Here is a 26375-nt window from a genome sequence, read left to right as displayed (position 1 = left end):
TGGGGAGGCTCTGTGCTATTCCAGGACCCACTGGCCACAGCAGACCCTTCATGACATCGCTCCAGCAAGAGCCTAAAGCCGGCTGATACCAACCCAAAGCAGTCCCTTAGCCGTGTTAATTGCCTCCCTTTCAGGATTTGTCCTATCAGCTTTGTTCTGCTCTGTTTTCTCTCTTCATAAAAAGGAGGAAAAATCAAATCTCTCATTTTTTACTCCTTTATTCCAGTCTCGCTTTCTTCCCATGGTCTGGCCTTAATTTAGCAGACACTTCCCAAGCCGGGAGGATAAGTAATTGCTTTTTGGTGGCTCGCCTACCCCTTGCATCCGGGTGACTGCTTTCCCTCCCCTCTGAATGACTGGCCACCAGCCCACTGAGCCATAGTGGGGCCAGGACAAAGCCCCTTGCTCACAGGCCTGGTGCCAGGGGGCTCTGGCCCCACATTCCCCACCCGAGTTAATCCCTGCCATTCCTGCATTAGGAAAGCTCCCAGATGTCTGTACTCAAGGTGCAGATTCCTCCCTGCGTCAGTGAGGCACTCCGCACGGTTCAGGCTGCAACGGTGGAGTGAACCATGCCAAATAGATTTGTCAAGTCTGCCGCAGCTTGATTTGGTGCCATGAGGAGTAGGGAGGGAGGGAAGGGGGGTGGACAGACAGGGACTCTCTATTCCTCTATATACATGCAGATATATATGTGTATATATATATACACACACATACATATATATACACACACATGCATATATATATATATGCACATGCACACATAGGCATATGGGGTGTATCAAACACTGCTCTGAATTTCTGCTAGCTGTGTAGGCCAAAAGCAAAGCTCTGCCATGTTATAGGTAGGTCAGCTAACATTTACGTCTTCATCAGGGAACTAAAGAAAGAGCAAATCAGTGAGTGCAGGAGTGGTGGGGAGGGGATGATACTCTGCAGAGGATGGGGAGCTCTGACCACCTCTCTTTCACCCCCCCTTGCTTCCCCTCCCTCCAGTGTTTCTGAGGAGAGCGGAGCCAAGCTTTTTCCCTGTGGAACATGGTGGCTCACCTTTGAGGCCCCAGCTGCTGGCATTCACAGCATGGGAAGCTTGAAAGGCAGGATGAAGCAGAGGAAAAGAAGATTCATACATGCTTGCAGCAGGCAGGGCTGGCTGGGCTGTTACCATGCCAAGCGCTACTGCATTTCTGGGGTGGGTGGCAGTGGGAAGGCAGGAGCCCCACACTCACACCCTCCCCTTCCTGAACCATCCCTGACAGGCTTTCCCTCTGCCTGGCAGCCCACTCCCCACAAAGGCCAGCCCAGCACACCCTGGACATCCCCCTGTTGAGGGGACGATGCTTTGTCCTTGCCTGGAGCATGGGACCAGGGGGAGAGGCTAACTCAGTGACCTGTCCAGAAGTGCAGAGCTGTCTGCCTGTGTGTCCCTGAGAGAGGAGATGGGGAAGAGAGCAGCCACCACTTATTGCCCCATACTCGTCCCTTACTACCCAATAGCACATCCTTATGGGACGGGGCCAAACAACTCCTGCCCCAGAAAGGCTGGTCTGGCTCTTGCCCTTCCTTCTGCATCCCCCACTGCCATCCGGGATTGATGGCCCCAGAGGTTATCTTCTGGGTGCAGACACTGGTGTGTGTATGCCGAGATCTTATCTAGTGATTTGCAAATGTCTGAACCCAAGGAAGGAAAAGAGCACCTGGCAGGATCTGACCTTTTAGTTTTGGCCATTTTCTTCACCTGACAGGATCTGACCTTTTGGTTTTGGCTATTTTCTTCAGACAGATTCAACTATGAGGATTTCATTGGAAAACAAAGTGCTCATCCATTCTGATCCACTTCCTTCTTTGTAGGGTCTTGATTTCCAGTTCCTTTGTTATTTGAGCCACTCCATCTTAGTAACTGTGGACATCATCTCCTGGGATCATCTAGTGTGGTGAGGGACTGGATGGGTTTCAGGATTCCTGTTGGGTTGGCACTGTGATGGGTGCTCTCGCTGCCTCCATTCCTCTGTGTGTAAAATGGGAGGATGCAACTGAAATATTTGCTTTGAGAACCTGTAGAAGTCACTTGGTGACAAATGGCAGCAATATCCAGCTGATGCACATTTTCCGTTTCCTACTTATTTTCTTGGCTTTGTGCTTGCTATCAGCTAACCTTCCTGGGTGATATTCCAGGTGGATGCAAGAAGGCAAGTTGAATTGCAGCAAACAACTGAATATCTCAGCATTCCATGGAGTTGGAGATGTCAGAGGTGTTTGGTGCTGGCAGGGAATATTGAGGACGATTCTTTGGAGGCCCTTATGCTTTCACTTTGGACCATTCCTCTGTCCTTTCAGTTCTCAGTGAGGTCGCTTGTGTTTATCTACCTGGGGAGGGAGAGAGAAGCTTTATCTGAAAAACTCAGGAAAAGCTTGCATGATCAGCCAGAAGGCCACAAGTTCTGCTACACAGAGACATCACAGCACAAAGGCTTTACCCAGAAGCATCCCCAGGTCCCAGCCGGCTTCTGCTGCTTTTGCGGGCAAGACAAAGATGTCAGGCTTTGGGAAAGGCAGCCCTGCACATTCACCCTTGGTGCAGTACCAGGGGAGGATTATAGCCGTGGCTCTCCTAGTAAGGCTGCAGCTTTGTACTTCTGGGCCTGATATCTCCTTTGCAGGCTAACAGAGTGGCTCTCATCCTGTCCCTGGCGACTCCCAGATGTGAGTGGAGCCTCTCAAAGACACAGCGCTGGCAAGCCCAGCCCAGCATGCTGTGCCGTGCCCAGACGGCTGTGCTTCGTTGTGTGTTGCCAAGTATCATTTTTCTTTTAGCTCCTTGTTCCTGGATTTAATAAATCCAGAACCATCCACCCTCCACTCAAGCCAGAATCCTCCCACCATCAAACATGCCCCATTTTATGCCTTCCCTATCTGACAAGGAAAATAATCTCCCCTACTTTTCTCCTTCATGCTTCTCTGTCTAAATCCTGAAGCCCTAATCCTGTTAGCATGCTCTGTTCCAGGGCTCTGTCTCCACAGGAGTAACATAATCCTGCAATAAATCTAGTAGGTCCAGAGAGACACATACACACGGATGAAGGCAGGGCTGCTGCCATCCCTGGCCTTCTCCCCTGCCTCCCCCAGCCACTTTCTTTAGCTCCCCAAGAAATTACATGGTGTCCAAGCAGCGCAATAAATAAAGCTGGAGAGCAGTTACCTCCTGCCCCCTCCCTTACTCAAAGCCTCTTCAACTTCACAGTGCTTTCTGTCTCCCTGTCCTTCGTTCCTTTCACTCCAAACTGCCGTCGGGACAGCTCCCATACCCACTGGAATTAGTGCAGCCTCAGAAATCCCCCAGTCACCCCACAGTGGTTCCAGTATGTCAGAAATACAACTTAGAAGTGTTGGTGCAGAGGTGGCATGTGTGCGCTCATGGAAAACTCGCCCAATCCTCCTCTAGCCTAGACATCATCTCCCACCACTTGGTTTCTGCAGCAGATTAATTAAGCGGGTCAGCTTTCATTGATTATCAGTTTAATTTTACATGTAGACCCTGCCGTCTGGACTAAAACGGAAGTAAACATAAAAGTACATGGGGAGGGGATGGGCAGCTTTTTGATGCGGCAGTAAAAATTAGTTCCTTGACTGCTTCTTGGAAGGTGTTTTTAATTTGTTAATGTTTTTCTCATTCATCTAGCTCTGTCGCGCTTCAGCACGTGCGCATGTGTGCTCTCTGCTGAGTGTCTGTCTGTCTGTCTATCTATCTATCTATCTCCCTATCTATCTATCTATCTATCTCCCTAAATCACAGCCAGATTTTTTTTCTTCCTGCTGGTGTAAATTACTGTGACTTCTTGTACTTCGATGGTGATATGTTGATTTACACCATTCGAAGACTTGGCTCAAAATATGTGCTGAGTGGGATGGGAAGCAGATAGATTGGGAGGAATAGCAATGTTCTATTTTGGTGAGGGGGAAGAAATCTTTGCTTTCTTGGCTCTCCCAGTTTCACACATTTTCCTGCTAGTTCTTCCCATGCTGTGAGTGCTAATTTGAGGCAGGATATAGAGCCTGTTCAAGTCAATGGGACTCTCTCCACAGTGTGCTTGGGCTCTGGGGTCGGTATTTGCAGTGCAGAGAAACCGTACACTCAGCAGCATCAGGACTTGCAGGCTCACAATGCATTTCCACTTGGAAGAGAGACTGAGAGGCCAGGCACATGGGAGGACCCCACTTCTCTAACAGCACTAGGCACCTGCCCTCTGAAAATGGCCTTTTTCTGTTATGCTGAACAGGGTATGAAGCAGTCACTTGTTATGATCAGTTGGGACTTCTGAGAAACAAGGTTCACTGTGGCAGATCCTGCTGATGCAGCTGATCCTAGAGCTGGAACTCAGGTGCCATTTCTGCCCTCATAACTGGCAGTCCAGAGTGTCAAGGCCCTAGTTCAGAGTTACATAGCTTGTTGAATGTGATTTAGTCTGAGGAAATTACTGGGCCCCAAATCTAAAGCAGAATTGAAGTTGCTCTCCCTGGAAGCAGGTGGTTGGGACTAAGGTCATGTGAGAGATGCTTTCACCAATGCATGTGGTAGTGATAAAGTTTTTGGGCTCAGTCCTGCTTCTGCTTTCTGTCAAGCTTGACTTTGCAGAAGTCAGCAACAAATTAAACTGGTGTAAACTTGGATTCTGGCCCCTGATGCTTGTATGTGCGAAGTGAGCTATAAAAGAACAAAACTGGAAATATGTTAAATCAAAAAGAACAGCAAACCTCGTCAGTGACTGTTAAAGATGCTGGTCCATATGCAACCTTTGGCTCGTGGAGTCTTCGAACTGCTGATGGTGGGAAGCAAAGAGAGGTTGCCAGGAGAAGTCTCCCTTGGGGCTTGCTAACCCCAGGCATCTGCTGGGTCCACCATCAGGAGCCACCTCTGGGACAGAAGGACCTTTGGGCTGACCTGAAGTGCTGCTCCTTGTGCTAAAATAGTTGCACTAGCTCAGATAAACATTTCCTGTCCTCCGGTGTTAGGTTCAGAGGTGAGGTGTTGTGTGTCAGCTTCTGTGTTGACATAAAGCTGGAGGCTTTGCTGTGGTGTGGAAATACATCCACTGCAGCCTGTGTGTGTGTGAGTTCCCATAGGTTTACAAGACACACACACATGCACACATGCCTGGAGAGTGTTTCACAGTAACCACTCTTCTTATAGCCCTCCTGCTGGAAAAAAGGGTATTTGGTGTCTGCTGAGCAAGGAAAAGGATGGGAAGTGGGGTCAGACAGGGTAAAATAGGATATTAAAAACACATAAACCATGCTGTGTTGCTAAATGGTAGCAGCATGATATATATTCTTCAGATTAGCATTTCTGCTCAAGTTCACGTCAACCCCAAATCCCAATTACCAGCCAGATTTGCAACCAAGACCCTCTGTGGGGTGCTGCTCCCTGCCGTGGCAGGAGTGCCACCATCCTAGGCTGGATGGTGATGCGCAGAGGCAGCCCAAAGCTGGTTGTGGTGCTGCAAACAGATGCTGACCCTCTCTGCAAACACCTTTTGTGCTGGGTCCTGGGAGAAGAGCTGTGACATGTGCTGTCTGCAGGCCTAGAGTGGTGGGATGCTTATAAAGTGCTTTTTAAATGCAATTCAAGGTGAGAGGTCAGGATATCTTACTCCTTTTTCTGTCCCAGATCACAGGGATCTTCAGTTGAATTGTTTGACTCTTGCCTCCAACAGAAGATCAGTGCCAGAGATTGCACTCTCCTGCTTCACTCTGAGATAAACTTACTGGGAGCTCCTGTGCTTAGCACAGTTGTATGCAGGGTAGGAACCTGCAGAAGAGCCCAGCCAACATCTCAGTGAGGATGCAGCTCCTGTCTGAGTCTGGAGGATGCTTATCCCTGTCCTGAGAGCCTGCGTGCTTAGAAGGAAAGCAGGCAATGCCTGCAGCCTTGGTCTATGAGCTTTAGTGCTTTATGCTGGGGCAGAGAAAGGGTTGGAAATTATCCTCAGGTTGGGTATTTTGTCTTTCTCCACTATGGCTCTGCAGCCTGAAACAGAAACACAAGTATCCAGTCCTTGTCCAGCCTATTAAAATGGGCAGGAGGGGTGGATTTAACATCCATCTGGTAGTTATTGATTACAGACATCTGGTAAAGCAGCACCCTTTTCATATCATGTCGGATCATAAACTCTTCTGAAACGCTGTCTCTGTGTGGCAGGCTGCATGTGTGTAGGAGAAGCAGGGGCGAGGGGCTGGCTGGGACAGGAGCTTGTTGCCCCAGGCAGAAGAGGCATCCTCCCTGCTTTTGCTGCTGCTTGCACACAGTGTGTCCCAGTGGTGCTCTGTGCAAGGATGTCAGCCCATTTACCCATGGAGACGAGGCAAGATCTCACACAGCATTCAGGGACATCCGGCCTTCTGCGTTGGAGCAGCTTTCAGTTTGGGGGTGATCTCACAGCATCTGTGGCCTTACAGTCCAATTTACTATGAGAAGCAGCAGGGCAGCAAGCTCCTGGTTCTGCCTGATGGAGGAGTCCATTCAGCATGTTGTCCTGCCAGCACCTCAGCATTCCCTGCCTGCCCCTGGGTGCTTGCCCTTGCTGGAGGCTGGCGCTGCCCATAAAGCCTCTCCTTGCATTACCCTGCTGGGATTATTTTGGCTGCTGATCTAGCTATTTCTTTCTATGTGGAGAACACGTAACCATATTTGTGCCCCCTCTCCCTTGCAGACATTTCAGGCCAACGAGGATGCCACGGAGGTGGTTCTCAACAAGATCCACAGCCCGGTGCTCACACGCTTTGTGCGCATCCGTCCCCAGAGCTGGCACAACGGCATCGCCCTGAGGCTGGAGTTGTATGGCTGCCGCATCACCGGTGAGGGTCCCCTTCTCTCCTTGGTCTCAAGCCCTCCTCTCTGTCCCTCCAGCAGCCTGTCCTGGGGTGCTGTCCCCACAGTTGTCATGGTTGCTTGGGGTGGGAATGGTGACACTGGGAGGCACCCATCCCAATGAATGCACTTGGGGGACAGGCACCCAGTCCCTGGAGGCAAAGTGCTTAAACCTGCAGGGAAACCCACAAGCACTCCCTTGCAACTGCCCTGACTGTTCATGTCCTTTCCTTTCCTGCAGATTCGCCCTGCTCCAACTTGCTGGGAATGCTCTCTGGCCTCATCCCTGACTCTCAGATCTCAGCCTCTTCCACCAGAGGCTATGACTGGTCTCCCAGCATGGCCCGCCTGGTGAGCAGCCGCTCAGGCTGGTTTCCACGTGTCCCCCAAGCCCAGCCCGGCGAGGAGTGGCTGCAGGCGGACCTTGGTGTCCCAAAGAACGTCAGAGGCGTCATTATCCAGGGGGCCCGTGGAGGGGACAGCGTGACCACCACAGAGTCCCGCTCCTTTGTGAAGAAGTTTAAGGTGGCTTACAGCATGAACGGGAAGGACTGGGACTTCATCCGGGACCCCAAAACAATGCAAGGCAAGGTAGGCGCTGCCTGGAGCCGCTGTATAATGAGCTGTGTTTCTGGCTATATGCAGTCTGCTTAATGCGGTCTTGGGAAACTGGCTGTGTCTCCCCACGAAGAGACTCCGGGAATTTGGGTTGTCACGTGAAATCCAAGGTTGTGTCCTCTGGTCCTGCTCATCAGCTGTACTAGAGGCTGTAGTTCCACCTTGTACCAGGGATGGCAATTTTCCTTCGTATCTTCTTGTGCACCAGACCTGGGGATGTGGACATCACCTTCTGGTCCTCCCAGCTCCTGCAGGTCAGAGTCCAAAAGTTTTTGTCTTCGATTCGGTTTGGCACAAACTAATTACACATTCTAAGGGGAAGGGCGGTGTTGCTGTTGTAGCTTTGCATCCCTGGAAGAGGAGCTTTGCATCCCTGGAAGGGGAAGGTGAATCACAACTTCTCTTTGGGAAATTTGCTATATAAAGTCCCTTTTGCCATACTGGCATGACCCTTATATTCCCTGTATCATTGGAGTTCCCCATAATCTTTCTGCTTAGCAGTCCGGGAGTGACAGGGGGCTTGAGGAATAAATGAATTCTCTGCTACTGCCTGTTCTGTTTCTATGCAAACTCATCTGCTTCTGAAAATTTGAGTAAGTTTTAATTTTTCCTCATCCTACAAATGAGTTTTTGAAGGCCTGATGCTATCTATAGCCTTCTGCACAGACTTGAGTTCATGCATGGAAGCTAAAAAGCAGCAGTACTTGGACTGTGAGGAAAACTGAGCATTCACACTATCCTCGAACATGCAGTAGCTTCTGTATTTGCCAAAGGACAACTGTGATCTTATTTGTATGTGAAGCCAGCGGATATTCCCCAGGCTTCCCCTGCATGGCTTGGATCAGAATCTGACCCCTGGAAATTAGGCAGAGGCCAAGTGAAATTGTTCAGGCTTCTTGGGAACAGCCTGTCTGGTCTTCTTGGAACTGAGGAGGAGCAGCCCAATATCTGCTTAGCCGGACTCAATGGCCTGGAGTCGGACAGCTAGAATATTTCAGGCTGGCTGTGTCCTGCCAGACCCAAATTACCAAGCCTGGTGGAGAGCATGGGGGGATGCACAGATCATCTGCCTTTTTTCTCTCTCTCTCTAGCTTTTTGAAGGCAACATCCACTACGATATCCCTGAAGTCCGGAGGTTTGACCCTGTTCCTGCACAGTACATCCGAGTGTACCCGGAGAGGTGGTCCCCAGCAGGAATAGGAATGCGCCTGGAGGTGCTGGGCTGTGACTGGACAGGTAAGAGCTCCTGTGTGTCTGCCCACTGGCGGCACTGGGGATGCAGCAAGCACTAAACCAGCAAGGTGCAAGTGTAAGGTTATTTTTCTCCCTACTATCCCACCTCAGGGCCATGCCATGGCAAGGAAATTGCAGCCATGAGGGCAGGACCTGCAGTGTGGCCTGACCCCATCTTTTTACTTCTGCCTTAAAAAGAACTGGTCTCGATGCAGGATGTAGCAGCATTGATTGCACCCCAGTCCAAGTTTTCACAAAGAGCCCCATGCAGGGTTTGTCTGCAATTCCCTTCTCCCTCCTTTCACATCTTTTATCTGAATGTGCAGGCTTTCCCAGTCTCTTTGTCAGATAACATTTCGGCTTTTTAATCCAGATGGGCAAGACAAAAAGTAGGAAGAGAAGCAGAGGTGCACAAGAGGCGTGCAGTGACCAGTACAGGTATCTTGAGCTGCCGCAATAAGTCTTTGCTCTAAAAACAACTGTCCCTCTCATTGAACCCCATGTGGAAATCCTTTTGCAGACGAAGTTGGGGTTTTAATTCTGTGATGTCTCTACAAGATCCCTAGGACGAGGGAAGTTGGTTCACTTTTGCCCACCTGTTTTTCACAAGTGGTGTGCCTTGCAGCCACCATTGTTTTTAATACAGAGGGGAAAACTGTCTAGCACACTCACTGGCATCAGTAGAGGTTGTGCCTTTGACCCTCTGAGGCTCAAGAGTGATTGATTGCTCCATAGTTTCATCCCCAAAAGCTAAAAATGCACCCTACAGCTCACTGGGTCTGATGCTAGCTTTTCAGTGCCAGGGGCTAGTTGATCTTTTTTTTAATCTATTTTATTTTTTAATAATCTACTTAAATCTGAATCTGGTATCCAGATGTCAGTGATAAGGAGGTAAGATTTCCATTTTATAAACACATCTGTAGAAGGAATTTTCTTGTAAGAATTCCCATTCTGGGAAGCTTAAAGGACACAGAGGATTTTTTCTACCCTTTTGTAGAGTCTTTGCTACCCTTTGCTCCTCTGGTGTGCTATGAGATGCATTACAAACAACAGCAAATCACACAACACACCTACACACAATTACTAATAATCATTTGTCACCTTGAAGTCAATGGCAAATCTCCCCCTGGACTGGGAATCCACTGTAGATGATCTAAACTTTAAATCAAGATTAGATCTTAGTTTAAATCTTACAACATTTTTGGAGTGTTGTAGGAGAAGCAGGCACTATGGCTTTCATGCAAGCAGTGGGAGCCAAGGCTCCATGCCGAAGTGGTCTCCATGCAGAAGTGTTCGGGCAGCTCCCACATTGCTGCTTCCTGCAGCTCCTGGGAATCTCCCAGTGCCAGATCTCTGCAGGACATTGCTGGCTGGTGCATCACAGTGCCGCATCACTGCCACAAAGGGAGGCAGCTGCACAGTACCTCCAACCATGTATATCTCAGCCCCTCCATTGCATTCCTCTGAATTAGAGAAGAAGAGGGGCTTGGCATCCTCAACTTGTGCTATTTTTGGTCCAAATTTTCTTTTACAGCAATGTTCCCACTCAGTTTCAATATCAGCAGCAACAGCCCATGTTTTTTCCAGGCAGGGTGCTTTATGGTCATTTCCCAGTCTGGCTAATCATTTGCACATTGTAATGTTTAAAACTCAACTGCCAAGTCATAAATATTCGTAGCTTTATTGATCTAGAGGCATTCAGCTTTGTAATCAGAGCTGGGCTTGTAATCTTGTGGCTTCACCATGTTATAAAAAGCATTTGTATCCATGATGCAACCTGGGGAGCAGAGATAGCCCATAGCATTATCTGCATGCTAAATCCAGGCTGGCTACGTGCAACAGTCCTTGACAATGCCAAGATATAGCCCTCCTTTGCTGGGAGGACCCAGGCACATCACAGAACTGGCTCTGAAAACCCAATCGCACTTGCTTGGAAGCAAGATTAAGAGATGGATTAAAATAAACTGATTTAAAACATTTTCAAGTGAGGGCCTAAGCCTGTGTTTACCCTACCCAGCTGCTTCTATTTCTTATCAGCAATGATGCATCTTAATTACTGCGTCAAACAGGTAACTTAACAGCAACTGTGCGTACACACTAGTTGGCTAGTAACTCAAAAATCGGGAAGCAGGCAGTCAGTAATCGGCTTCTTTCAAAGACCTGCCAAAATTTTCCCTCTGAAGAGTGGAGATTGATGAATGTTCACTTGCAGCTGGATTTCTCTCTTTTGAAGTTCCAAACATCTGGTTTCAATTGCTCAGTGACTTTGCATTTTGATCAGCGATTACCACCAGTTGCACAGACACTTGCAGGGCCACGGAGAGAGAAAGCAAGCAAGCAAGACCTCTCTTTTTCACTTTCCATTTCACACATGATGTTGTCCTGCCTGCTACGGTCATTATCTCTTGTAACCATCGTGTTGCAGCTCTGCCATGGTAACTGATTCTTCAAGATATATTTCTGCAGCTTGTCTAGGGCAATGCAACACTGTTGATTTACATCTGCTCATCATCTGTGTCCGTATGAGACTTGGCTTTCAAGGTCCTTTCACATTTTCACATTTCAGCTATAAATCTCAGTATACAAGAGCAACAGCCTAAAAAAAATTGTACCACAAGCTCTAAATAACTTGCAGCTTTTGATATGTTACCTTCACCTGCTGCTCTTTCTTTTTTCTTTTCTTTTTTATGGCATTTTTCTGTGCCTGGCTGCTTACGATTTGCTTCTTTGTTGAATTTGGAGGTTTATGGGTTTGTAACAAACTCGAACTTACAAATTAAAAGACTTTGATGTTGTTTGGTATTTTATCCTGAACAAAAGACAGCCACTGGAAAGAAAAAAAAACAACCCTGAGAGTTTATGTGCAGCATGTTTAATAACAGGAAAATGAAAGGGCAGAAAGAAGCCTATGGAAAATATTCAATGTATTTAGCTATTTCCTCCTGCTTCTGGCTTTATTAAATGATATCCTGAAGGGTGCCAACAAAGAAGCACAATCACACACAACTGAGCAAAGCAGCGTCTTTTTAAAAACGGAAAGAATCAAGCCTGCTGAACTCCAGTTAATGCGCCCATAAAAGGAGAGCCTGCTGGAACCTAATGTCATTTACTGTTGATCTTAATATCCTTCCCTTTCTTGCTTAAATTTCCCCTGACACCTGCTTGGAGGTTGTTTCACACAGGCCGTGTTGGAGAGAGGGAAATTGGACAGAGACCCTTTGAAAGTGTAGTCAGGAGCCCGGAGTGTGAAACCAGATGCTTTCTGCAGCGCGCCAGAGCGCAATAGGGGATCCTTGGGGTCCGTTTGCGGTTACGTCATTTGTGGGTTTGAGTGACTTGTTTTATAAATTGGCACAATTGGTGGGAATGTTGTGTGTGCTTTTTTTAACGCGTCATGTGCCTTTCTGAAAGGAAAAGGCGTCTTGCCTGTGATCTCTCTTACCCAGCAATAGCAGCCAAGTGGATTGCCAGCACCCGTATACATTAAAAAATTAAGAGGGAAAAGTAGCGTGTATGTCTAGAGGAGAGCCTCGTCCAAAGGGAACGCTAAATCAAAGGAACTCCCATATGGAAACAGCCGGTTCACTTGAAGTTCAAACTATGCTGACATTTCTAGCACGTGGAAATTTCATGGTATTCTTGTTCTGTCTCTTCCTGCCATTATAAGAACACAAGAAAAAGATTTTTTTGCTTTGTTTCCTCCTACCTAGGCTTTTTATATTGCCTATTGAAATAACATCTCTACTCCATTCTTTCTCAGATGTAAAGCCCACAGCAGAGACGCTGGTGCCCACTTTGAAGAGTGACGAGACCACTACCCCATATCCAACTTATGAAGAAGCAACCGAGTGTGGTGATAGCTGTGGAGAAGAGGAGGGTATGTATCAGAGCAGCACATCTTTATCTCAGTAGATGAGCAGTTAAGAGCTAAGCAAATACTCTTTATCTTCCCATTAGCTCCTATACATGGGGCTGATTTCTGGAAAGCTTAGAGTAATATTATTAGTGATAGGCCAAGATTAAAAAAAATCACAAACAAAACCTGCCAGAATCTGATAAGTTATATCAAGGAAGGATGCAAGAGCAAGAGATAGCAGCTAATTTAGTCCGTAGGGTACAAGACTTGACTTGAAGAGCTGCTCTCCCAGCCTCCTTACGTGACCTGAAGAAACTCACTTAGTGCCCTGTTTAGAACCACCTCCATTCCAGATCCCCTTGGCTGGGTGTCATAAATTCAGAATGTGATTCAGGGGAGAGATTCAGACTGCCTGGTATGTAGGGCTCCTTTTGCAGTGGTCACAACTGTGAGAGTAAATCACAACATGTAGAGAAGGCTGATGTCCTAAACATCTATATGTTAAGGATCATCTTCCCTAATAACAGCTGCCTAAAATTCAGGAGGACAATCTGGGCTCCTTGTGCAGGCAGTGGAGAGAGGGAAACACTAATTTCAGGCAGGAGGTTGTCCTTCCAGCCTTAGATGGCTGTCAGATATACAGGGAACGGTTTGGTATCTCTGGCACTTGCCTGCCTCTTCTGACTGAAGAAGAGGTTGAATGCTTAGACTACATGCTAAGAGCCAGTGCTGGGAGGAACTGATATTCTCTGCCTCAGATTCCTCCGTGTAGAAGCAGACATTCTGTTCTTCTTCTCCTTGCAAGGGAGATGTGAGCATCTAAAGCTTGTGAAATGTGCAGATTAAGGGGAGAGGGCTTAGCAGAGCCAAGCAGGGTTAGTTGTACAGTGCATTGTGTAGGAGGTACATGCCTCTGAGCAGGACCGCAGAGCCTGGACCTCAGCACTGGGCCTGGGGCATATACACCAGGACTTCAACAAGACATCTCATGAGGAAAGGCTATCCTCTGAGGCAGATCCTAGGGCTTCTGTCATTTCAGCTTCCAGTCCCAGAGAAAAAAAAAATAACGGGTTTTTAAATAAATACATTTTTAAAAGGACGATAATTGGCTTTTTCACACCTCCCATCAGGACCCTGCTGTAGTTGAGTTCTGGAAATGCAAGTTGCAGAAGTAGCTTAAAGGGTCTGATTCCTATTACTTTGCCTCAGTGTTAAGCCTGTGCAACCCTGCTACCATTGTGGCACCTGGGAAACTGCCAAGAGGATATTTAGGCCAGTAATAGTCACTGCAACAACACGATTCCTGGGTGCAGTCCAGGGCAAGAGAGCGGGTAGGATATGCTGCGGAGCGTGGAACCAGCCTCCCCATCAGCTTCCCTCAGATTTAGCAACAATTTTCATTCTCATACTCCATAAACAATGAGTGTGTTTCTCTGGACAATCAGATTTATGACAGCCAAACAGAAACAATGCTTCTCTCCAGGGTATGAGATTAGATTGGAATAAAAGGATCCATGATCTCCATTGTTTTATTTCAGAGTGGGAGCATGTAAAGAAAGCCCTCGGCTCCTCACAGCAGAGTTCTCCTGATGCCTATCGCTTGAGTCACTCACCTCCTTCTGGCTATCACTATGTGGGCACTATGATTTAAAACTTCCTCTTTGCTCAGGAAAAACCCAGCCTGTAATTGGGCTGTGACATGCATGTCTACTGAGTGCTTGGAATGCTCTCAGACCATTTCTGTGCCTTATGGCTGCTTCCCCAACCAAAGGAGCTAGCAGCTGCCTTGCTGCTACATGCAGCCCTTGGCATGTGCCCTCCTGCCTACAGACCTGTCTCTGCGGGAAGGCTCTCCAGAGCTTTTAAGGCTGTTGACACAGGGGAATTATCTCTGCTCCTGTTTCACGGATGAAAAGTTAAATGACTTGCCCAAAGACCATGTACTGAGTCCATAGTGGAGCTAGAAATAGAGGCTGGCTTCTTTCACTCAGAATCCAAAACCTTGAGCTCATGGTGGCCTCACATTTCCCCTGGTGGCATTTCCACAAGAAGGTAGGAAGTGGTGAGTGACAGCTCACCACGTTGACAGACAGCTCCTGTCTGGTGCAAGTGGCTAGATCTGTCACTCAGGAGCTGGGGTTTTGGAGCACTTGAGATTCTCCTTTTGGAGCCAAAGCAGGAACTGATGAGCACAGGGCACTCAGGAAGCACTCTTCCCTGACATTTAAGAAGGCATTTAATATTTGACTGCTCTAGGGGATGAAGAGAAGGTGCTGATTAGAGTCTGGAAGCATTTGGTCCTTGCTTTTATATTTGCTTAGTTTGGTGGATTAGCCGCAGGACGTGGGGCAAGCATTTTGATGATGCAGAATTTAAGGCTGATCCCTGGAGCTGACGAAATGTGAGATAGGTTAAAAGCATCAGTGTGAATGAGATTTCATGCTTTCTCCAGTATTTATGGCTTGCAAGCTATTTTAGGTTTGGGTTGTTTTTTTAATAGCAACCCTTCATGGGTAGGTCATTTTTTAATCCAACTTTATTTTGCTTCTATTTCTTTTTATAAGATTTCCACCTCCCTGCAAACTTCAACTGCAACTTTGATCTCCCTGAAGACCTCTGTGGTTGGTCACACGACTTGGCAATGGGTTATACGTGGTCTTTACAGCCTACAAGCACCTGGACTGGCAACTCTGAACCAAGCCCTGAGACTGTGCCTGGTAAGATGATGAATATCAAAGCAGGGAAGAAGGAGCTAATGGGGCTTTTTCCATCTGAACAGTATGACTGATTATTGCACAGCTATCAAGAGCTGTGAATGCTGTGCAGAGCTTAACATTTTCTTTTGTGGAAGCTTTCAGATTCTTTGCCGTATGGTTCATGACTTATTTATGGGAGTGTGACCACTGGCACTGAATTATACTGTCCTCTTGAGATAGTCTTGAGTCAGACACTGGGCTTTGAATCCCCTGTGACTGTGAAGGCTAGCCTTGGCTTTGTTCCACATAGGACCCTAGGTTTTTCCCCAGAATGCATTTCCTTTTTCGTTAGAGTTGCATTTCTTCCTCCCATATGTTGCTCGGATTGCTTATAGTCTTCAGCTATTCTGCACTCTGGGCTTGCACAGGCTGGATTTCAGCCTCCTCCAAGTGAAGGATGAGCTAAGCCCTAAAAATGCTGTAATATGCCAGCTTCTTGCTGTTTGACTTTTGCTCTTTTTTTCTTTTGTACTTTGGAAGCAGAAGATTTGCCTAATTTATGGCGGCCCTCACTGAGGCTCTGGCATGGGTTGGAAGGGAGCCTGCCTCTGGCAGTGTGGTTGACAGATTAAGTTCTTCAGCTTCACGTCTTGGAACTAGCCTTGGGACTAGTGCCCTTTCTTTACCCTCACTGACTTTGTGGCACTGGTGGCATGAAGAACATTTGCCAGTTTCCTTACAACAGTAAGCTGTGTCACCACAGCATCACTTCACTATCAGTCATTGCTTAAGACTCCCCCAAGGAGAGCTGGCTTCTCTTACCTCTCTTCAGCTCTGCCCCGATGCCTGGTGACTCCAGTGTCTGCATGCCATGTGCCCACGGTGGCATGCATGCTGTGGGCTCCTCTGTGCCCTCCCCAGTAAAGGTTGAGTCTTGAGATGAAAACATGCAGGCGAACCTGTTAGCCACCTGGCAGAGGCTCTGGCCAGATTGGCAGTGCTGCCAGCCAGTTGGAAAGCTGTGCAGCCAACACCTGGTAGGCAGTGCTAAAGAGGAAAATATGTATTCCAGAAACATATGGGAAGAGGAGAATCTGCTACATCTCCACACACAAATCACCCCCACACAAATGCACACATCATTTCTCTCTTCGGCTCCTGAGGTGCTTGGCATTTTTCTAAGAGACACGGTAATGCTGTAAGTGCAGCCTGTATGGACATCTGACAAATTCTTCGGCGTGACACAGGGACACAGCGTCTGCTATGGAGAAAAATATTTTCATATTTCAAGTGTTTATCTCTTCAGCATTTCAGTGCTTTAGAAGATTAATATCTGGAGCTCAGTGGAGCCTCAGGCAACAGGAGAGAACACTTACAGCCAGGCCCAGACTTAATAACCCTCCCCATCTCATTCGCTATAATAATGTTTAATTAATATAAGCCTCCTGCAAGTAGGATAAAAATTACTTATTTTTATAACTCAGACTCAATTTTTCATTTCATTTCCTCTCCCCCGAGTCTCCCTACAATTAGCTGGCCATAGTTTCTTGGAAGACTGTGTACGTGCGCATGTGTATGCACAGCCCGGGAGAGGCTGGTAATGCCTCAGACAGTTCAGCATGCAGTTCTGGTTTTTACCCTTCTTATACCCTTTCTTCTCCTTCCTAGTTAGTTATGAATTGCAAAACTTCATCACTGCACCCAGGGAACATTTTCGTATTGAGTGCAACGATCTGGTTTTGTGCCAGGTCTCTCTTACAGTGCTGTGCTGAGCTGGGCACTGAAGCACTAATAAGGCGGGGGCACTGGGGCCCTGCCTGGCTAATCACTGGCTCTGTACAGGCAGAGGAAAAGGAGGAGGTAGCAGCTCCAGGGGGCTGAAGTGACTTGCCCATGGTGGTGAGAGAAGTCAGCAGCAGACACCAGTCACAGACTGAAGGATGGCTGTCGGCACTGCTGTGCTGCAGCCTTGCCCACACAGAGCAGGGCTGCAGAAGGGCTGACATGCAAAGGCATCACTGCCATGCCTCGCTTTGGTCTGCTCTTAGAAATTAAGATGTGACACAGAAGGAAACAACTATTTGCTTTTTTCCTCCCCACACAGCTTTTAAAAGCAACTTGAAAAACATGAAAAAGAGGCAATGCCAGCCCTTCGGCGGGGACAGAATCGAAGCATTGTTCAGTTCACACTCCCCCATTCTTCCCCTGCCTTTCCCTCGCACTCCCTCCAGCACTTTGTTTCTACTTAGAAAATCCATCCTCAGACTCCAGGGAGTAAAGAATGAAAAGGCCTTGTTCGGGGTGGTCTTTTCTTGTGAATTCCCCACCCTGGGGTGAGCAGTTGGGTGAAGGAGAGCAGCTGTGCTTGGTTTAGGGGCAGGGCAAAAGCTAACGGGAACTCAAAGCTGCTGGAGCCCAATTTACTCTGATTTAAAGCTGCTGGCCTGGGCTAGAGGCCATGGCTGCTCCATGGTAGCAAGGAAGTATGCTGTGCCTTTAAGAGCCATGCGGGAGGTGTTTCTATTTCTTCTGAAAATGGCAAAAACAAAAATTAAAATGAAAAGGGGAACAAAATAATAATAATGAGAGGAGGAACCTGGCTCAGTCTGCATGAGAGAAAGGGGGAGGAAATGACCATGGTGAAATATCCTCTGTGAGGCACTTGATTAGAAAAGTCTGCTGAGAGACAGGCCTGAATTCCTCAGATATCTCCCAATTTCATGTTATGCGCTGGATGCAATTCCTCCTCATCTTTGGCATGGAGAACTTCTCGAGACTGACAAGACACCCACTGCTCTCATCCCACTATTTTTATTTCCAAGATACTCTTTCAGGCAGCTCTGCGTTTCTTTTTTTAGCCCTGTGTTCCTTGGGCTCTTCACACCATGGATTAGTTCCACGTCCTCTCCTGCAGGCTCCCATTACGTGTCTGGGGACCCCGTTGGTGGAAGTGGACCAAAAGTGCTCAACTCAGCAGAAACTCAGCATGGTTCCAGCTGTTACCCTGCCCTTTGCAAGTCTAGAAAATACTGTTGCTCCCTTTTCCATGCCCTCCACAAGGGATTGCTAGGATTTTTCCCTCTGTGTATTTTCAGATGTTTCCCGTCTGTAGAAAGATTCCCCTTAGCTGCACCTAGCACGCTTCAAGGAGCAACAAGTTCAGGTTTCAATGAGGCTTCATCCCCCCGTCCTGCTGCACGCAATGGCAATGTGCCATTGGTGTCAAGATAGAGGTCTTAAGACCTGAAAATAAACCTGGGTTGGCAAGTTGAGCACAACTCTTCACTGTGGTCTTGATCCTGAAGGGTATAAAAATCCTGGCTCATATCCTAAGCTGTTAGGTGCGTCTGCATTGCTTCTGAGTGATGCTATGCTAAGAGGCCAGCACTGCAAAGCTGGAATTGCTGTGTTTTGCCCATTTTTTTTCCCCTCCCCTTTTCTTGCAGTCAGTAAGTAAATACCCTGTGGTCCTAGAAGAGCGCTGTGAGGTTGCACCTCTACCACACACTGCTTCTCCACCGGGTGAACGCGGTGTCAGCGTTCAGGGCCCTGGCAGCATTGTGAACCCGGTGTTGTTTGGGTGTTGGCAGCTGTACATGCACACAGAAAAGGAAGCAGTTTTAACCTTGCAGCTCTCCTGACCACATAGCTCTTGGGCTGGGCTTCAAAGCCCACCAAGAGCTTCTGCTGCGGGCCATGGCCTTGCTGGCTTTGAGGGTCAGGAATGCTGCTCATTTGTGTTGCAGGCGCTGCAGGGAAAGGTTTATTTGTTTCAAAGCGTTTCCAGCAGAAGAATGTTTGTAGTGCTCTGAAGTTTCGTAAGACCTTATTTTTTAAGGAAAAGAAATGTTGAGCTGTTTTTATGCTGATGGTGACCCTTTACCATTCTGATGTTTTTCCCATGGGATCTTTAAAAGGGAAAGTTTCATGTTTTTCCTGCAGTTCCATGAAAACTGCTGCCTAAAGCCCTTGATCCTACTCTGTCCAAACCAGCAGAAAGGTTTTCATGGTGTTAATGGAGCAGGGGTGGGCTCAAGTGGGTGTGCACTTACTCTCATGAGACTTACTCTTAGGGTTTATGCCTTGAGGACACATTCTGACCTCTGGGGTCAAACCTGCCTCTTTTGAAGTAGGAGGCAGCTTTGCATGCAAAGCGGTGTAAAAGTCAAGCACTTCTGTGCAATGAGCGAGCAGCTGCATGCTGTGGGAAGGAGACCACATACCCAGCAGTCTGCACCACACATGCAGTGTATGCACCACACATGCAGTGTATGCACCACACATTCAGTGTATGCATCACACATGCAGTGTATGCACCACAGACTGCCTCTCAGCAAAGCTGTACATGGCTCTCCTGACCATGATTTGCACAGTGGAGGAACAACAAACCTGAACCATTCATGCCTTGGCTGCCTGCAGCATGGTGGAGCTGAGATCCCCCAGTACCCAGATCAGGGGAAGTTTGCTAGGGCCAGGACGTGGTCGGGCTGTGGCCATCCTCATGCCCATACTCTCTGTTATGAGCAAAGGTGCATGGCCACAGTCTATCCCTTCATTGCCAGCAAAACTCCCACTCACTTGGACTGGGCTGTAGAGAGAGTCACTCTTTGGTCCCAAACACAAGTGACACACACTGCCTATAAAACCTGGCTGGAATGCTCTCTGCAAAGCAAGACGCTGTCTCACAGATCTTAGCATGTGCATCACTCCATCACTTCACAGCAGTGACTTAGCAGCCTGTGAGTCACAGAGCCCGGCTCAGGAAAGCATGTGTGCACATGAGCAAGCTGCAGTGTGCGCTGGAAGCACTGACGTGGTTAATGCTGTTAATTGTGCATGCAAGATGCTGGGTGTGGGTGGGTCTGTGGGCACCCTTTCATGTAGGGGTATGCAGGGTGCCGGCTGGGCTGGTGGTGGACGCGGCGCAGTGGCAAGAAGCTCACTTAGCATAAATCTCAGGCTCTAATTGGCATTTGGTTTGTCAGGGACACTGTGCCCTCCATGCACTCCGGGGGGAGGCAGTAGGACTCACAACTGTGCCATGCTGTTGAGGACGTGAAGCTTAATTAAGAGAGAGGATGTAATGGCTCGTCCATTAGAAAGGCTCCGGAGAGCAGGCAGAGGGCTTGGTTCTGGGCAGGTGTGGGGTTTTATGCCTTTTCACGGACTGATGTAGAGAGTGAAATGGCAAGGACTTGGCAGGCTAATTAACACATAATCAAAATTGAGGGGATTTTCCAGCAGATGCAGTGATCTAGTTAATATAAATATTAGTTCTACGGGGGATTGATTTCCCTTCATAAATGAAAGTCTGTCATTGAGGACAAGCCTGTCACTGAAATTATTGTGGCAGCCTTTTGAGGTGAATTTGCATGACTTGCCAAAAAATTAAGAATATAATAACTATCCAGTTTCAATCTGCATATTCATGCAGCTGCATCCCCCTGCTCCCAGAGCATCCTGCAGCCATGAGGGGATCTGAGCTGATCCGCACCCAGCAAAAGGGAAGGGCTTTCATGCACTAGAAGAATGGCGGGATCAGGCCCTGCTTGGTCCTGACACAGCATGGTCAGGGTGGTATTTTGGAGTGTGCAAGCAGCAGAGAGGGCCCAGGGCAGAGGTGTCACCTATGGGATTTGGTAGACAAGAGGTGGCTGCCGTTGGGATGTGGTGCTGCTACTAAAACACACCATGAAACAAACTTTGCAATGAAGAAGAGTGTAGTGACCTTTGGAGGGACGTAAGTGAAGACAACTCAGCGTGGGTTCTCCATAGGAGCAGCAGCAGCTGTAACTCAATGATACCCAGTGAGGTGGAGATGCAGGGGGAGTCTCAGTAATTGCTTGTGTACATCCTGCCCAACATGTTTTGCTGGAAGACCTCCAGATGTGCTGCTGAGATCGATGAGGAAAGGTGTTTTTCTTGGGAGAGGGGGTGAGACATGCAGGACCCAAGCACAAGCAGGCTGACCTTGCAGAGGGGGCAGCTGCCATAGCTTGTACTTGCAGCCTGACCCAGACCACAAGGCTTCATCCCCCCACTGCCCCTAATGTCCTCTCAGATGGCTTGCTAGCAGGAGGGTATGGGTATGCCAAGAGGAAACCACATTGGCCAGATGGTTTGTTTGCAGGGCCCGGCTGGTGATTTATCTAGGACTCGCTGCCATTCACATACAAGTGACTCTGCCATCATCTGGCTGGGGTGGTTGCGTGTTCACACTCCTTTGGCTCTCCTATACCCAGATGATCCCATAAATCTTCCATGAGATTTATGCTGTAGCGTCAGTTGCAAAAGCAGTGGTAGGTTAAAATGCCTGAGGCAGGTTTGTCTTGCCTTTTTTGAGCCAGCACGTTGAACTGCCAGTGCCAGTTTGGTGGGGGATGTAGCTGCAGTGTTATCTGGAATAGAGGCTGCAAAGCAAAGTTCTGGGAAAGAGATTAAAATTTATTTCTAATCCTGGAAGAATTGATCAGCTCATCATTGCAAAGCTCCCTTCAAGTGTTTTAGCAGTCGAAATCAGCCTTTCAGGTTCCTTCTGTGCCAAACACTTCCATTGACTGTATCAAACAGAGCAGCTACTGGAACCACCGGGCTCCCACATGCTGTTCCAACAATTAGCTCCACAGTGCCCTTGTTCAGTCAATCTCAGCAAATTTGCAGGGCTTTTCAGAAGGTCCAGCTAGCCATCAGAGTGATCCAGCCATTTCATCTTCAAATGATGCAGAAAGACATGTCTGCTTGCACTCAAGTTCTCCACTCCAGAAACTGGTACCAGGAGGGGAGCACATGGTGCCCAAACCTTCACTGCTACCTGCAGGGGAGCATCTGGGTTCATCACCTGAAGACTGATCTTCCCCACGGCCCTAGGGACTGCCAGTAGGTCCTGGAGAGCAATATGGGCCCCGGCAAGCACTGGGCAGGGAGAACAGGAGAAGCAGGATGTGGGAGGCCTCCTGTGGCTCTGAAGGAGCCTGTGCGATTGAGGGGGCCATTGGTTTTGGCTGCAGTTTAGGAGTATCTTTGATACCACAGCCTGATAGGAATGGGAACAAACAGGAGGTCATTGTCATCCCTGGCGGGAGGGATGTGACTCAGAGGCACAAAAAATCTTTTCCTGAAGTGATGGAGGCAATGGCACTGGGTACCAGCTGCTCCCAGTGAGGGGTGTGGATTGTGGGGGGTTTCCAGCTGCACAGTAAACACAGTCCCATGTGGGCTTTGGGTGGATGAAAGGATGGCTCACATCCCTGCACTCAGACAGGCTGCCTAAATACTGGCACCAAAGGTTGGTCCTGAACTTTGAGGATCTGGATTTGATCATTCGTGAGCCTGGGTGGTGCTTTTATTAAAGATTTCCCTGTGAGACCATTTCAGCTGTGAGATAATTGTGCGATCGCAGTCTGATTTGCTCTTCCACCTTGTTTGTTGTTGCTGCTTTTCTCTTTGAAGAGGCTTGTAGTGAATTACAAAAAGAGGATTTTAATTCAGGAGACCTTGATGACTTATTATACCTTATCACTCCTTAAGCATGGAGTACAGCTTGTTCTTTTTTTTTTTTGCCTTCCTCCACTTGTTTATCTGCCGCATCTCCACCACTACCACTCTGAGGTAAATCACAAGAACACTCTTCCATTAGAGAACGGCATGGTACTTTTTCAAGTGATTCACTCAAGCAGGAGTGGGCAAACATACTTTCATCTCTTTCTCTGCTATTGTTTGTTGGCATAAAGTGCCAAGTGGCCCAGGTACATTTCATAGGTGCTGGAAAATATTGCTGGAAAACAGTGCTCTTTCTTTATGTGGCCGGTCAGCGACAGATTTGTCCTTCACGCAGCACAGTCACTGGAAGATCATATGGAGTGGCTACGCTTTTGAAATGTCTTGACCATACATCCCAGGAGCAGAGTGATGGCAGATCTTTCTGCTGTCCTGTCCTAAATTTATCTTAGAAAGCTGTGTAGCTCACGGTGGTTGGTTTCAGCCCAGCTCCCTGGCAGTGACAAACTTGCGGCAGGGCCAGTGGCAGTGCAACCACCGACCCATTTCCCCTGAGCTGGGGATCAGGATCGCTGAGCAGCAGCGAGGTCAGCTGCTGTTTTCTGGGTGGAACTTGTCTTTCCACGCCTGGGGTCTAAGTTCAGGTCTCTCTGGTTTTGGAGGTGTTTTGGGTGCACTTTGTGAGATTCTCAGTTCAGACGCTACTCTTCTGCCATTGCTGTGGGCACTGAAGCCACAGAGGGAGCAGGGCAAGCAGGAGCTAAGCTGCTACTTAGTGCTCTGTCCATCAAGCTCAGCAGGCTAAGATGTGAGGAAAGGAAGTGACAGACCCTTAGGTGTGGCCCTGGGGCAGACATAACCCCCATGGGCTACAGGAGAGCTGGCATGAAACACCAGTGACATTTGCCCACTGTGTAGCAAGAGAAGTACATTCGTCCTTCTGTTGAGTGAAATGCAAAATACAGCAATATCCTGTTGGCCTGTCCGTGTTGCCTGGTGCTGCAGGCACTGCAGCTGGAGCAACCCCAGGGACTCCAGCTGGCCATTGGGCATGATGTGGGGGACAGCTAAGGATCACATCAGCTACACGCTTGGCTTTCAGTCTGTGCTAAGGGACTTCAGGCATTCAAGCTGCAAATGGGAAACTCCTTTGAGGAGGCTCCTCATTGGAGAGGGCTGGAAACCACTGATTCCTGCCCAGGGATTTGTATCCATGGGCTTTTGCTGCTATCGGTATTCATATCAAGTATCTCCAATTCCAGTCTCAGCCTTGAACTTCTCCTGAGATATCAAATGTACTGAATCTCCTCCCTGAGGACTGACAAAAAGCATGGCACGATTCAATGTAATATTAAAGCAAGTGAATCCCTGCTGTATGTATTTCAGCTACCTTCAAGTTTGCAGTTACCCAGTTGTTACCTGTGCATACTTCGCTCACTGGGACCACGTCCTTCCTCTGTTCTATGCTTTAGGGGCTGTTTTGCTGCACTACAGAAAAACTGAGAGGCAAAGCTTTCCTGTTGTCGTGCATATCCTCAAAATTGTCAGCTAGATCCTGATTGTGGAGTATTTACAGCTGGGGATGAAAAGAGGCAGGATGAACACAGCTTGAGATCCCCATCCCGAGATGAATTTTCAGTGCTGGCAGTTAGAAAAACCCACCTCAGGCTTGTTCACTGAGCGAGCTCCCAGCAGAATAAATACACCCCCCTGCCAATGTCATTACCATGGCATTGCTTCTTCTGACAATAACTGCTCTTTAATTTCCCCTAATTATGTCGCTCTTTGGCTTACCGCTTTCTGGTGTTGCTGCTGGTCTCCTGCTGGGACAGACAGACTGGTGAGGAAAGTGTGCTCCTCGATGCCCTGCCCAGGGCGCAGCAGTGGCATGGCTTGCTGTGCACACAAGTAGATGCCAGCGTGAGACCCCATTCCTGCAGGCACGGGTGCGAGAGCACTGCCAAAGCTACCTGGCAGGAGGTGAGACACTTGTTGCAAGGGCCCACAGAATATAATATAATATAATGTTGTTTTCCTCTTTGTACAGGTGGCAAGAATTACCTGCAGCTGCAGAGCAGTGGAAGGAGGGAAAGCCTGAGAGCCAGGATCATCAGCCCCGCCATCTACCTGCCCCGGAGTGCTGTCTGCATGGTCTTCCAGTACCAGGCATGGGGCAGCAACGGAGTGATGCTACGGGTCTGGCGGGAAGCCAGCCAGGAGCACAAGGCACTGTGGGTCATCATGGAGGACCAAGGGGAGGAGTGGAGGGAAGGCCGCATCATCTTGCCGAGCTACGACATGGAGTACCGGGTAAGATGCTCAGGGAAGGTGTCTTGGACTGGGCAGGCATCTCAGCATCTTTATTTCAGTGTTTCAGATCCAGGGCCCATTCATCATTAGGGAATGTGGCTGTTTTCATTGTTTCTCAAGTTACCATAGTAACTAAACGACACTGTTTGTTATTCAGAGAGTGCCTGTCTTCTGCACAGACTTGGGCCTTTGTTCAGACTGTTGCCTTTTATATTCCTCAAGTCTCCCACTTTCCAAATATTTCCCTTCTTTTTTTGTTTCGATTTGTTCTGTGCTTTTCCCACCCCCCCCCCAGCTGATGGTCATCAGGTAGTCTGACAAGAGGCACAGCTCCAGAGAGCAAACCCAAACCCTGCAGCCAGGAGAAGTGGGAAGCTGGGAGGGAGCATGGCCAGCTCTTAAGGGTAGGCAGCAAACAGCCCTTCCCCAGTCTCCATGAATACATTTCTCAGACGCCTCATTAGACCAGATCAGAGGGCTAGGTGAAGCACTGTCAGGAGATCAGTGGAAGGGAAGGGATGATCTGGAGGGAGCTGTACTGCTTGCTGCAGCTGCCCGAGTCCCTCTGGCACGGCTTTGCCAGCACCCCACGGAGAGACTGCAGCTTCCAGGAGTGCCTTTGGCATGATTAGCCCTTCCGGGCAGTGTGCCGTTTGCTGGGGAGCCAGGGCTACTGTTGTCACTTGCTAATGAGCATCAGCACGGCATCCAGCACCCTCCAAAGCAGAAGGGAGCACACTTGCAGTCTTGAGGTAGCACTTAGTGACCACCCCTGCAGGGAGCCTTGCTCCATCCAGCTTCCAGCCCTGACCCTGGGAGCTGCTACCTCCCGTGTGGAATGATGGCCTGAGCTTGGTACCAACAGCTCTGACACTCTGTGTCCTGCACAGTCAGATGGTGAGCCCTTTAGGGAGGTGGCCCGGGCATCCTAGATGGAAGGGGTCACCTAATTTGGGGAGAGGAGGTTTGTGAAATACATAGCCCTAGGACATTATTTGGACCCTCAAGAGCAGGCAGGGAGATATACAGGAAAAGCTTTGCACTGGAGCTGCATGACTAGTTTGCATGTGTGTGTTTGGCTTTTTAATAAAATACCAGTAAACACAATATGCCTACAGATAAGAATGATGGGCACTGGCTGACTAGTTTGTGCGTTAAATGTGAATATGCCGGCATTAGCTAAATAACAGCATCATTATGTAAATATGCAAGTCTCTCCACTCAGCAGTTCTTAGAGCTAACGACTCTATTTATTTTTGTTAATATATTTTGCCTGTGATTAAGTAGGAATAAATTG

General features: G+C 48.4%; 1 protein-coding gene across 6 annotated transcripts in view; it reads left to right on the top strand.

The window, feature by feature from the left end:
* NRP2 (neuropilin 2) overlaps positions 1 to 26375 on the top strand; it is an 86800-nt gene that overhangs the window by 38525 nt on the left and 21900 nt on the right. For all 6 annotated transcript variants that reach the window (XM_057411643.1, XM_057411644.1, XM_057411642.1 and 3 more), the window contains exons 8-13: positions 6711 to 6855; positions 7110 to 7459; positions 8578 to 8722; positions 12480 to 12596; positions 15140 to 15292; positions 24816 to 25078. In XM_057411643.1, the coding sequence (XP_057267626.1) occupies positions 6711 to 6855; positions 7110 to 7459; positions 8578 to 8722; positions 12480 to 12596; positions 15140 to 15292; positions 24816 to 25078 (1173 nt within the window). The remainder of the gene's footprint in view (positions 1 to 6710; positions 6856 to 7109; positions 7460 to 8577; positions 8723 to 12479; positions 12597 to 15139; positions 15293 to 24815; positions 25079 to 26375) is intronic.

This window comes from Pezoporus wallicus, unplaced genomic scaffold (assembly GCF_028554395.1).
Source record: "Pezoporus wallicus isolate ANWC-B61680 ecotype Strahan unplaced genomic scaffold, APGP_CSIRO_Pwel_v1 contig_6732, whole genome shotgun sequence".
In the NCBI taxonomy this organism is placed as follows: Eukaryota; Metazoa; Chordata; class Aves; order Psittaciformes; family Psittacidae; genus Pezoporus; species Pezoporus wallicus.
Note: the sequence above shows the minus strand (reverse complement) of the source record. Positions and strands in the feature narration are given on the sequence as shown.